Consider the following 12,500-nt stretch of genomic DNA (forward strand, 5'->3'; position numbering starts at 1 on the left):
CCACATGGGCCAGAAGTGCAGCCCGGGCCTGGTGATCTGTAATCTGCGGGCCGGGTGGCAGAGGACCGCGGGTCTCGGTACGATCACGATCTTCTTCGGTTCCTCCATTTGGTGGTGGCACCGACACTGAGGGAGAGAAAAATGGATTATTGGAGCGTTATATATGCTGTTGGTGAGAAGGTATAGGAGGAAAGCAATGGCTGTTTGAAGGGTATTTTTGCAGTTAAATAGGAGCTACAGAATACATGGGGTTAGAACGTGTAACTAGGATTGGGAGGGACGGTCAGCGGTGGTATGCAACAGCACTTGTGTAGGTCTCACTAGGGGTATACAACAGTACTAGGGTGGGTCTGAGGGTTGAAGGTGGTCTGTAGCAGTACTAAGGTGGATCTGAGTGGTCAGCAGTAATCTTCAGCAGCCCCTGGGCGAATGTGAGGGGTCGCGGGTGGGTGCATTTTAGCTGCATCAGGGAGGGTATGGTAGGTCAGCAAATGACCTGTAGCGATGCCAGGTTGGGTTAGTGAGGTTAGGGATGATCTGTAGTAGCACATAAAGCGCCAGAGTGGATGAACTTTGGGATGGTGTAAATTATCACCAGGGGTGGGTCTCACTAGGCTACAGCTAATTTTGAGAAGTATGAGGAATTAGCATCGTTAAAATGTGGAATTATGATTATCACGCCAATACTGAGCACATGTACTTTCAGGAAAGTTAGATTATATCTTCATGCTCTGTTGTAATCTCATGCACTACATGGCCGATGAACTAGTGTTCACGATTTACCCACGCAAGAATCAGCTTACCACCTTTAACACACACACAAGCACACACAAAATTATTTTTTATCTCACCTTTTATCATTAAAAATATAGACAGCGAGTTAAAATAATTTTTTTTTGTAGAATTTTGATGAATTCAGAGAGCTTACTACGCACATGCATTCAAGACCGTGTTGGTGTGCTCCAGTCGAGAAAACTCAGTGTAGGGAAAACTGTACCGTAAACAGTGCAAGGTCTTACAATACACTCACTATTCACATCGTAGAGATCATTCTCACACACAGGGTAGTTCTTGAGGTGAAGCGACGAGGCAACGAGGTCAAGATCACAGAGCAGGTGCTGAAAGGTAGGCAAGTAGGGGTCGAGGACGGAAGGCCTTGTGCGGTACGACCTGTTTGAATCAGAGTCAAGAAGGTCCTTTTCTCTGCGACTTGAGCGCTGCACTCTGTTGGTGCCTCGCATCCCGCGCCAGTTGATGATGGTCCCAGACCCGTCATGCACCGCCGACAGCCCAAGACTTGGGTAGTTTTCGATGAGCTCGAAGGTAAACTCTCCGCCTGCTTCAGCCCTGAGCGGTCCAGCAATGCGGCCGCCGCGCTGGTCCAGCAAAAGGACGCGGCGCGGCGGCGGCGGACCGTTGTTAGAAGTGCTGCAGGCGGCCGTCGTGGTCGTGGTTGTCGCCAAGTGGACGCGGACCACTTCCTCCTGATGCAACACCCGCCCATTCATGGCCGCCCCCCGCCCCTGGGCCGCCCAGCCGGCGTGGGCGAGCAGGTCCGGGGCCCCTGGGGGCGGCCGGGGGGTGTCCCTGGGGCCCGTGCCTGGGAGCCCTCACACCCACGCGTCCTCTGACGACACGCAGTTCAGTTCATGTCCGGGATGCGCTAGTCACCGCGGCGGCGACCATGGCTCCTGGCTTGGTTCCGGTGCCCGGTACCACGAACACGACATGCCGCTCTTACAGCCTCGCCGTCACACGAGAGGCAGCGCTAGTTCACCTTCTGTCACACCACTGACTCACCATTACACTCGCTACCACTGCCTCACCATCACACGGAACCTCTCATCAGCCGGGGTCACCACCAGTGTCCAGCCGCTCGCTGACACGCCACGACCAGCCTCTGGAGCCGCAAGAATCCCAGGGCTGCGAAGTGATGCCCAGCGCCCCCTCCCCGAGCCCCCCACCGTCTCTCCCTCACCACGCCTCCCTCGCCCCTCACTCCTCACCTCTCCCACCTCCCTCATTCACGCCATGTCTTGTTTTTCAGTGAAGGCATGAGTGGGAGCTCTTCATGATGAAGGAAGTGCAGGTGTGGGCAATGGGGGAGCGTTGGTGCTGGAGTTTCAATGTGCACCGAGGTAAGTTTTCTCACTGTCCAGGTAGTTGCTGAGGATGAAGCTGCGGAGGAGAGTGCCATATGCAGTGCTATCAGTAGAGTTCTTTTCGCAGTACAACACCGGCTCTCAGATTTTCTTGTCAGGAATAACACAGACACATCGTCACTATTTTTTTTTCGTCAACACGTGTCCTCTGTAAATTGTAAGGCTCTCTACAACGGATGTCTTGACACGAGGAATATAACTTGAACACAAGAGACGGTTTATCATGGCAACACTTGTCGCTTATCCTAAACTGTGGCATATGAAATGAAAGGTCTGGGTTTCTTCAGATTGTCATGTAAACATAAGAGAAAAGGAACACTGAGGTAGGCCTGTTGACCATACATAGCAGGCCTAATTCACTTGCACATATGCAATGTAACTAATATTAATCACTGAATTTTCCGTGAGGCTCATAAGGATAAATTTATATATAAAGTCGTTTAAACAGAATTGCCAAACTAAAACTATCATTGTTGTGGATTATTATTATTATTATTATTATTATTATTATTATTATTATTATTATTATATTACTATTATTATAGTCACAATTAAACATTAAGCCGTCGCTGTATAGATACTACGAAATGTGAAAAAGACATTTATGTACAGTTCAGGACATTTATTATAGGAAACGTTTCGCCACTAGTGACTTCTTCAGTGATGGTGATATGATTATCACGCTGCCAGCACTGAACACACGTACTGTCAAGAAAGTAAGACTATGTCTTGAGGCTCTATTCTAATCTCATGCATAACCTGCGCTACATGGTTAAAGAACTAGTGTTTACGATTTACCCTTGCAAGAACCTGCTGGACGTCTTTAAATTAAATAAAAACTCAATTTAAACTCACCTTTTATCATTAAAAATATAGTCATTGAGAGGATTTCTGTGATTAGGATTGAAGAAGCAACTCGTGGCGAAACGTTTCCTGTAATACATGTCTTGAACTGTATATGTCTTTTTCCACATCTCGTCGTTATCACCAGACATCTTCTCAGATACGATGAGACTGCGAGCCGAAAGCATAATATATTTCATCACAATACTGAGAGATTAAAATTGACGTCTTTTACAAGAAGTTATAGGATAAAATGAAGAAGGTATGTTTAAGTTAATTGTTCTCGGTTCCTCAGTCTCTGGTTCTGTGTCTCCTCCTATTGAGCCAAACACTACACCTTTCTCACCTTCCCCACTCCTCTCTCATCACCCACAGCTCCTCTTTCCTAGGAATGGTACTACCGTCGCCAAGAACAGCTAAGCTCCCTAGATTCTCAGCAACTTTTGTCAAACCCCGCTCTTCATTTCCCTATCTTCCTTCTTTTCCTTCTTCTTCTCTTTGTCCCCTTCTCTTTCATTTTTTCCACTTTCCTCTTTCCCCAAAAACTATCCTGATGACGTTGTCCCTTCCCTTTCCTCTTCTCGCACACAATCGAGGTATATGCAAACTCGAAGAACTCGGGGTGAGCTACACATTTACATAAACATGTACCTACACAAATATGAGAGAATACATGCAAGCAAATGCGCAATACAAGCACAGAGGCTGAGTATACACGTAAGCAAGTATGCAATACAAATACAGAGGCTAAGACTACACGTAAGCAAGCAACACAAGCACAGAGGTTTACGGAAATCAGACAGGACAGACTTTCTCTTTCTTGACTGTCAGAGAGACTCCGTCATAGTCACCTGCGGGAGACATCCGCGAACAGGAGGTTTAAGGTAAGTTACTGTTATGGCTGGTGTTTTGATTAAGATTTATTGTAAATATTGTATTACCAAGTAATATGATAATTTTATGAGTGCCTCCAACATCAAGCTATCCTCGTTACGATTCATTAATTTTCTTACAAATTCCCAGATATATACATTTGAAAAACGACGAAATTTTTAAATATTCACGTGGAGCAGCACTCAAGAAGTTGCCTCTCACGTTGGTCATTCAACCCAAGGAGCAGTAGAGACTCAATCCTACAGTTTTTAACCACGAGAACGATGTCCTACAGATAATACATCCCAGTTAACGTAAACAAAAAAAGTTTATTTGCGGCAAAGATTACAGGGATGCAGGAAGCACAGCCATTCTTGTTGGTAAGTTCATCTTGAACTACCAAGCACAGTGTCATGCTTCCTTCTCCTCCTCTTCTTTCTCTTCCCTATGGCCACAGTTCTAGGGGTCAACAAAGAGAAATTAATAGATCATTTGTGAAGACTAATGACTATAATAAAAGTCCTGAGTCAGAATAGAGAATTTAATAGCACGCCATCAGTCAAATGTAATGCTGCGTCAAAATTCTACTGGCCAGGACGAAGGCTTCAAATTTTTGTTAATTTAAAGCCCTTCAAATAGAAGAATATTATAGTCGCAAGAAAAACGCTGAAGAAAAAGGTCATACAGCACTGAACCTCAGGAAAATAAGGGCATGTAGAGGGGATGGTAAGGGCTAAGGTACATAAAAAGTGCATACGTTAAAAAACACTCTCCTTAGAAATCTTTCGAATGATTGCGTTCTTCTGTACTATTTAAAATAAAATTCTTGTTATTATTATTATTGTAATTATTATTATTATTATTATTATTATTATTATTATTATTATTATTATTATTATTATTATTATTATTATTATTATTATTGTTATTATTATTATTATTATTATTATTATTATTATTATTATTATTATTATTGTTAATAATACTATTATTACTATTACTGCAGTTATTATTACAAAGAGAATGAGGAGTGACAGTGAGACTGTACGAGAGGAAAGAGCAATTAACACCCACGTCTCCCACACAGAGAGACTTTACTCCCTGTGGCAACTCTCTTACGCATACCCCAATATATATATATATATATATATATATATATATATATATATATATATATATATATATATATATATATATATATATATATATATATATATATATATATATATATATATATAGGCAAAACAATCACTATGAAAAATAATTAATTTTCAAGCGCATTCGTGATTTCTCACATTTTCAAGGAACTGTAGAAATAATAGAAAAGACAAAAGGCTTATAAGACCAAGATAACACGTGACGGTTAACATCCGACACCTCACCCATTCTTTTATGATGATGCTGGTGAGGCGGTCAAGGATTTGTCAGATACAGCTCATATTCTTCCTAGATTTTAATGATTCTAATTTGATAAACATAGCTTAAATTCTTCCCAAATTTTATTAATCATAAATGAACCTAATTTATGGAATCCTAAACCTATATTCATATTGAAATCAAAACTATTTTTTATGAAATTTGATACAACTTTCTCGGCATTTTGAAAATCACATGAATAAACAGAGCATTAGACTCTTTTCCAATTCTAGTGCTATATATGTTGTTATAATCTTCAAAACTTTTCCCAGTCTGACCATGGTAAACTTCATTACATTTTTTTACATGGAACCTTGTACACACAGCCGTTAGCATTTCGGGGGGAATTTTTATTCAGGTTTTTATACTGTATCAAGATTTTTAAATACACCTTTGATTTTAAAAGTTTTAAACAGAGAAGGTATATGAAGGTTGTCATGGTAAGGAAGAACCTGAATATTCTTGGTTCAATATGATTCTTTGTCCTTTCCTGGAGTGTAATAAGTATTTCTAGCAATTTTAATAGATTGATAAAATCTTAATAAAATTCTTCCCAGCAGAGCCATGTAGTACAGATACGTTGATAAACAATTTCTTGTTGAATTAAATAGTCTAACTTATTCCATAAATTTTACTTTTAAGATTAAATAAAATAACTCATTGGCTTTTATAGATGTTTTAATTATAAATGGAACCATGACTTTAAATTAAAAAATATACAGAAAACCAACAAACAACTGTTCTTATATGCACTCTTCTTCTTCTTCTTCTTCTTCTTCTTCTTCTTCTTCTTCTTCACATCATGAAAGACTTAAACTTTCTGTATTCTCATCAACGTTTTTGAGAGCTTTGCATATTTGCAGATTTAAAATACCAAAAACACTTAATTGATAAATCCTCCAAAATTGCTAGAAATACTTTTTACAGTTCTCATATATATATATATATATATATATATATATATATATATATATATATATATATATATATATATATATATATATATATATATATATATATATATATATATATATATATATATATATATATATATATATATATATATATATAGGGGGTGGTAGGAGAAAATTCTCAAACAGCTTCAGGGAGAACCTTGAGTTTTCCCTGAAGCAAGTTTATTCTTTTCTCTAAGGATGAGGGTCCCCAAGACAGTTCTAGAGGTGGTACCTCCCAATATTATATATATATATATATATATATATATATATATATATATATATATATATATATATATATATATATATATATATATATATATATATATGCAAAACAACCACTCTGAAAGAATAGAGAAATTCCAAGCGCTTTCGTGACTACTCACATTATCAAGGAACTATGAAAGTAAAGCATCCAAGGAAGGTATATAAGGGGTCTGGCCAACACCTCACTATCAGATCCCACAACGGTTAAACACCTGACGCGCGCCGGCCCAACTGGACAGGTCCTTTGCACAACTCACCAACAAACTATTCTACCCAAGAAAATTAAAAAAATTATTATTTGTCCAGTGTATTATTAAATTCTTCCCAAATTCTATTAATTATAAATGGATCCAATTTATATAAACCAAAGGAAATATTCATATTATTGTCAAAACTGCTTTTTATGAAACAAGATTCAATTATATTCCTGTCGACCATGGACTTGCTTGATACTACTTTCTCAACTTTTTGAAAATCAATTGGATGGTTAAAATCTCTTACATGAATAAATAGAGCATTGGAATCTTGTCCAGTTCTAATGCTATATTTATGTTGTTTTAATCTTAGTTCGAGATTTTTACCAGTTTGACCGTAATAAACTTTATCGCAAATTTTACAAGGAATCTTATAGACACATCCATCAGCATTTTGGGGGGAATTCTTTATCAAAAGTCTTTTTACTGTATCAAGATTTTTGAATACAACTTTAATATTAAAAGTCTTAAGAAGAGAAGGCTTTTAATATTAAAGTTGTATTCAAAAATCTTGATACAGTAAAAAAACTTTTGATAAAGAATTCCCCCCAAAATGCTGATGGATGTGTCTATAAGATTCCTTGTAAAATTTGCGATAAAGTTTATTACGGTCAAACTGGTAAAAATCTCGAACTAAGATTAAAACAACATAAATAATGTTGATAATGTGAGTAGTCACGAAAGCGCTTGGAATTTCTCTATTCTTTTAGAGTGGTTGTTTTGCATATATATATATATATATACATACATATATATATATATATATATATATATATATATATATATATATATATATATATATATATATATATATACATACATATATATATATATATATGTGTGTGTGTGTGATGAATGGTTTGAAAAACCGACAAGTTGAAGATTGAGACACTTATGCAGCATATGAGAATCTTTATTCAGGAAACGTTTCGCCACACAGTGGCTTCATCAGTCCAATACAAAGAGGAAGGCGTAAGGAGAGGAGGAGTATGAGGTAATCAGTCCCTCAGCCTGGAGTCGATGTGTTCAGTCCATCAATCTTGTAGAATGTACAGCATAGGGCCGTAGACGTGGCTTATGTACTGTAGTGAGGTGAGGTGAAGCAGGCGGAGGCGGGGTCATAGTGGTACCATCCACTAGTCGAAGTAGGTCTTCGTCCAAAGGTTGAACAAGTGTTGAAGAATTCTTTGTAACAAGATCCCATGATGCTGCAGTGTCTGACAGTTGTGATGAATGGTTTGAAAAAACCGACAAGTTGAAGATTGAGACACTTATGCAGCATATGGGAATCTTTATTCAGGAAACGTTTCGCCACACAGTGGCTTCATCAGTCCAATACAAAGAGGAATATATATATATATATATATATATATATATATATATATATATATATATATATATATATATATATATATATATATATATATATATATATATATATATTACGTATTTATTTATTTATTTATTTATTTTGAAATTGAAGCGTTGTGTTAGAACTAGTGATTAACAAGGTATGCGAAGAAGCCCCCGGTGGACGAAGGAAGCCCCTGATAAACTGAGGAAGCCCTGGTAGGAGAAACGTATCTTTAATAAGTCTTAGTACTGGCAAGCAAGCATCACTCTACTTGACTGACAGTATCAGTTACTCGCGGAATCGTTGAATACGCTGACCACCTCGAGTCCTCGAGTATGCACCACCTGGATGGAACCCCCTCGCACATTTAGGCACGTGAAATAAGCTTGAAAACGCTTATAAGCTTACCATGAGACTCGCCCTTAAGCTGATAGTGATGACACGATCAAAATAATAGAAGTGGAGAATCAGTAGAGACTTGATTACAACATAGAAATTACATAGATGAATCAGAAAGGTTAACAAAGAAATATTCTATAGCATGCTGGATGCGTAAAACACCTGTGTCATATATTCTTCTATTAAACACATGCACTATACTTCTACTAAACTCTTGTCGTGCATATTATGCTTACTGTATGACAAACACCTGTGATTTATGTTATGCTTCTAATAAACACCTATGGTTTATATTGTTTCTAATTAACACCTGTGGTTTATATTATGCTTCTAATAAACGCCCGTCGTTTATAATATACTTTTAATAAATACCTGTGGTTTATATTTCAAGCATTGTTTTACGTTACATTTGTAGATGAATGGTTCTGAGAACCGACAAGTTGATAAATTAGACACATGTGAAACACTTGGGAATCTTTAATGAGGAAACGTTTAGCCACACAGTAGCTTCATCACTCCATACAAAGGAGAACGATGAAGAACAGGAGGAGTTTGAGGTAATCAGTTCCTTACCTTTGAGTCGATGTGGTCAGTCCATCAATCTTAAAAAAATACAGCATATGTGCGAAGAAGCAGCTTATATACTGTAGGCAGGAGAGGTACAACAATTGTAAGTGGTATCACATTTTTCCAATGTAGAAGTAGGTCATGCCCAAGGGTTAGGCAGGTGAAGAATTCTCTGTATTAAGATCCCAAGATGTTGCTGTGTCAGACGGGAATGCCTAAGCCTTGGGCATGACCTACTTCCACATTGCACAAACGTGATACCACCTACGACTGCTGCACCTCTCCTGCCTACGGCATATAAGCTACTTCTTCGCACATATGCTGTATTTTTTTAAGATTGATGGACTGATTACATCGACTCAAGGCTGAGGAACGATTACCTCAAACTCCTCCTCCTCTTCACCGTTCTCCTTTGTATGGACTGATGAAGCCACTGTGTGGCGAAACGTTTTCTCATTAAAGATACCTAAGTGTTGCACATGTGTCTAATTTATCAACGTTACATTTAACAGCTGTGAGTTCTTTATAGCGGGTGTTCAAAGTGACCCGGCCACCTCTCTCGTCAGAAAAAAACATCTGCAAAGACAACATAAAAAAAAAAACACAAAATAGCAAAAACTAAAAAAATTACTTGACAAACACAAACGAAAAAAAAAAATATTCGAAATCCCACGTAAACGAGGTCGTATTGGCGTTTAGTAGTGGAATAATGAGGGAAGGTGGACCAAGAATTGCAATTGGCATGTTTGCTCGTCAAACTCCAGCTTATTTTACGAGTCCGAGTTTTAAAATAGGTCAAAGAAAAGGAGGTCACCTACCGAATGGAGAGTTACCTATAAAAAGTCACCTAAACTCATCTCCTTGTCATCTTTCATCTGAATCTTCGTAAAAATTGCTTCTACTATGTTCACCTCCAGTGTAGTTTCCTCCAGTGTAGTTACTTATAGTGTAGTTACCATCAGTGTAGTTACCATCAGTGTAGTTTCGTCCAGTGTAGTTACATCCAGAGTAGTTGCCTCCAGTGTAGTTACCTCCAGTGTAGTTACCTCCAGTGTAGTTACCTCCGGTGTAGTTACCTCCGGTGTAGTTACCTCCAGTGTAGTTACATCCAGAGTAGTTACCTCTAGTGTAGTTACCTCCAGTGTAGTTACCTCCAGTGTAGTTACCTCCGGTGTAGTTACCTCCGGTGTAGTTACGTCTATTTTAGTTACCTATAGTGTAGTTACCTCCAGTGTAGTTAGCTACAGTATAGTCACCTCCATTGTAGTTACTTCCAGTGAAGTTACCTCCAGTGTAGTTACCTCCAGTGTAGTTAGCTACAGTATAGTCACCTCCAGTGTAGTTACCTCTAGTAAAGTCACCGCCAGTATAGTTACCTCCGGTGTAGTTACCTACAGTGTAGTCACCTCTAGTGTAGTCACTTCTAATGTAGTTACCTCTAGTGAAATTAAATCTAGTGTAGTTACTTCTGGTGTAGTTATCTCCAATATAGTTCTAGTGTAGTTGCCTCCAATGTAGTTCTAGGGTAATTACCTCTAGTGCAGTTACCTCTTGTGTAGTTACTTTCAATGTAGTTACTTCCAATGTAGTTCTAATGTAGTTACCTCTAGTGTAGTTACCTCTAGCGTAGTTACTTCTGGTGTCATTATTAGTCACTTCCACAGACTCCTCAGGGGAGTAACATGATAATGGACCACCACTCGCCGAAACACCGTCTACATACATTTGGAATCTGTGGGTTTGTTGTGAATTGCTAGTCATAACACTGTGACTTTTGTTCTAAAGCTACGAATTTTTTTGATGTCCTCAAAACAAAAACTTTTGTAACCCTTTGCTATTTTATCGTAACTGTTGTTAAAGGCTTTGATTCAATGATATAATTGAATGGCGCATCACCTATTATTCTCTCAAGGCAATTAAAAACTATTTAGATTTATTCCGAACATAATGTAAATAAACTTTACATATTGTAGTTTTATAATGAATTGGATTCCCTTTAGTTGCCTCTCATCAGAGAGAAATCCTGGGACATAAACAATTGATGGTTTTGTTTATTTATGGGTGAGGTAACTACTGTAGATGATGGATGATGGGTACTGCTAACAAGCATGGCCGGTACAAAGTGACTCTCGATCGATACAGAATGAGGCTAGATGGGCACTAGGGAAGTGAAGGTCGCAATTACAGACGACACTCTGCGTTGAGCTTTATAAAGCCGCTATCAAATGTTAATCTAGATTTGCACTGCATTGAGTGTCTAACATAAGCCAGCGGATGCTTAACCACGGGTATGTTAAGCCGGTAAGCGAATGGTTGCTGAATCACTGACACCTAGCACCAGTAAGTCATCATATGACAGATACAGTATTAGAGGGAATTTCTTATTTCCTGAGGAGCAGCACATATCTCCCTCTCCTCCCTGTCAATAGGGTATTAATGCTTGTTAAAATGTTCCTTGTCCGTTCCTCTGGAGAACGTAGTGGGATGGATGTCTCTTTTAGGCTGTAGATGATGTCACGAGAAGTAGATTATATGTAGAGTGGTAGATGATGTCCAGAGTGGCAAAAGACGTTCCAAGTGAATCGTAAAATCTGCTATTTTTAGTGAAAATCTCAGACTGGTTCTCGAGATTAATCTTAGTCTGATCAATGGATTAATCTCGAGCCGAAGAAAAAATTAATATCAGGCTGTTCAAGCTATCGAAGTACGACGAAGAAAGGAAGGGGGAAGAATAGATAGGAGCGAGGGGAAGGTGGTAGAGGAGGAAGGACGGGAAGGGGAACTGGGGAAAAAGATTCTTGAAGACACGAAATAAGAAACACAGGAGAAGCCCATGAATCAAACAGGGATGCAGAGAGTCCAAGGGGAGGTACAACGGGGCTTGGAAGAAATATAGAGCCAGACAAGAATACGTAAAAAATAAGATAGGAAGCTGAGAAACCCTGGAGTGTGTGTGTGTGTGTGTGTGTGTGTGTGTGTGTGTATGTGTGTGTGTGTGTGTGTGTGTGTACTCACCTATTTGTACTCACCTGTTTGTGGTTGCAGGGGTCGAGTCTTAGCTCCTGGCCCCGCCTCTTCACCGGTTGCTACTGGGCCCTCTCTCTCCCCGCTCCATGAGCTTTATCAAACCTCGTCTTAAAACTGTGTATGGTTCCTGCCTCCACTACGTCATTTTCTAGGCTATTCCACTGCCTTACAACTCTATGACTGAAGAAATACTTCCTAATATCTCTCTGACTCATTTGTGTCTTCAACTTCCAATTGTGGCCTCTTGTTTCTGTGTCCCCTCCCTGGAACATCCTGTCTTTGTCCTCCTTGTCTATTCCACGCAGTATTTTATATGTCGTTATCATGTCTCCCCTGACCCTCCTGTCCTCCAGTGTCGTCAGGCCGATTTCCCTTAATCTTT

The 12,500-nt window shown here is 39.0% G+C and overlaps 1 protein-coding gene across 1 annotated transcript in view; it reads right to left on the minus strand.

Moving 5' to 3' along the window:
- The window catches only part of LOC128700322 (protein SSUH2 homolog), a 250,358-nt gene that overhangs the window by 41,890 nt on the left and 195,968 nt on the right, over nt 1-12,500 (minus strand). The window contains exons 2-3 of the mRNA XM_053793430.2: nt 1,031-2,412; nt 1-126 (exon numbers count right to left, since the gene is read on the minus strand). The exon at nt 1-126 is cut by the window's left edge and continues 77 nt beyond it. Of these exons, the coding sequence (XP_053649405.1) occupies nt 1-126; nt 1,031-1,508 (604 nt within the window). The 5' untranslated portion in view covers nt 1,509-2,412. The remainder of the gene's footprint in view (nt 127-1,030; nt 2,413-12,500) is intronic.

This window comes from Cherax quadricarinatus, chromosome 20 (assembly GCF_038502225.1).
Source record: "Cherax quadricarinatus isolate ZL_2023a chromosome 20, ASM3850222v1, whole genome shotgun sequence".
Taxonomy (NCBI): domain Eukaryota; kingdom Metazoa; phylum Arthropoda; class Malacostraca; order Decapoda; family Parastacidae; genus Cherax; species Cherax quadricarinatus.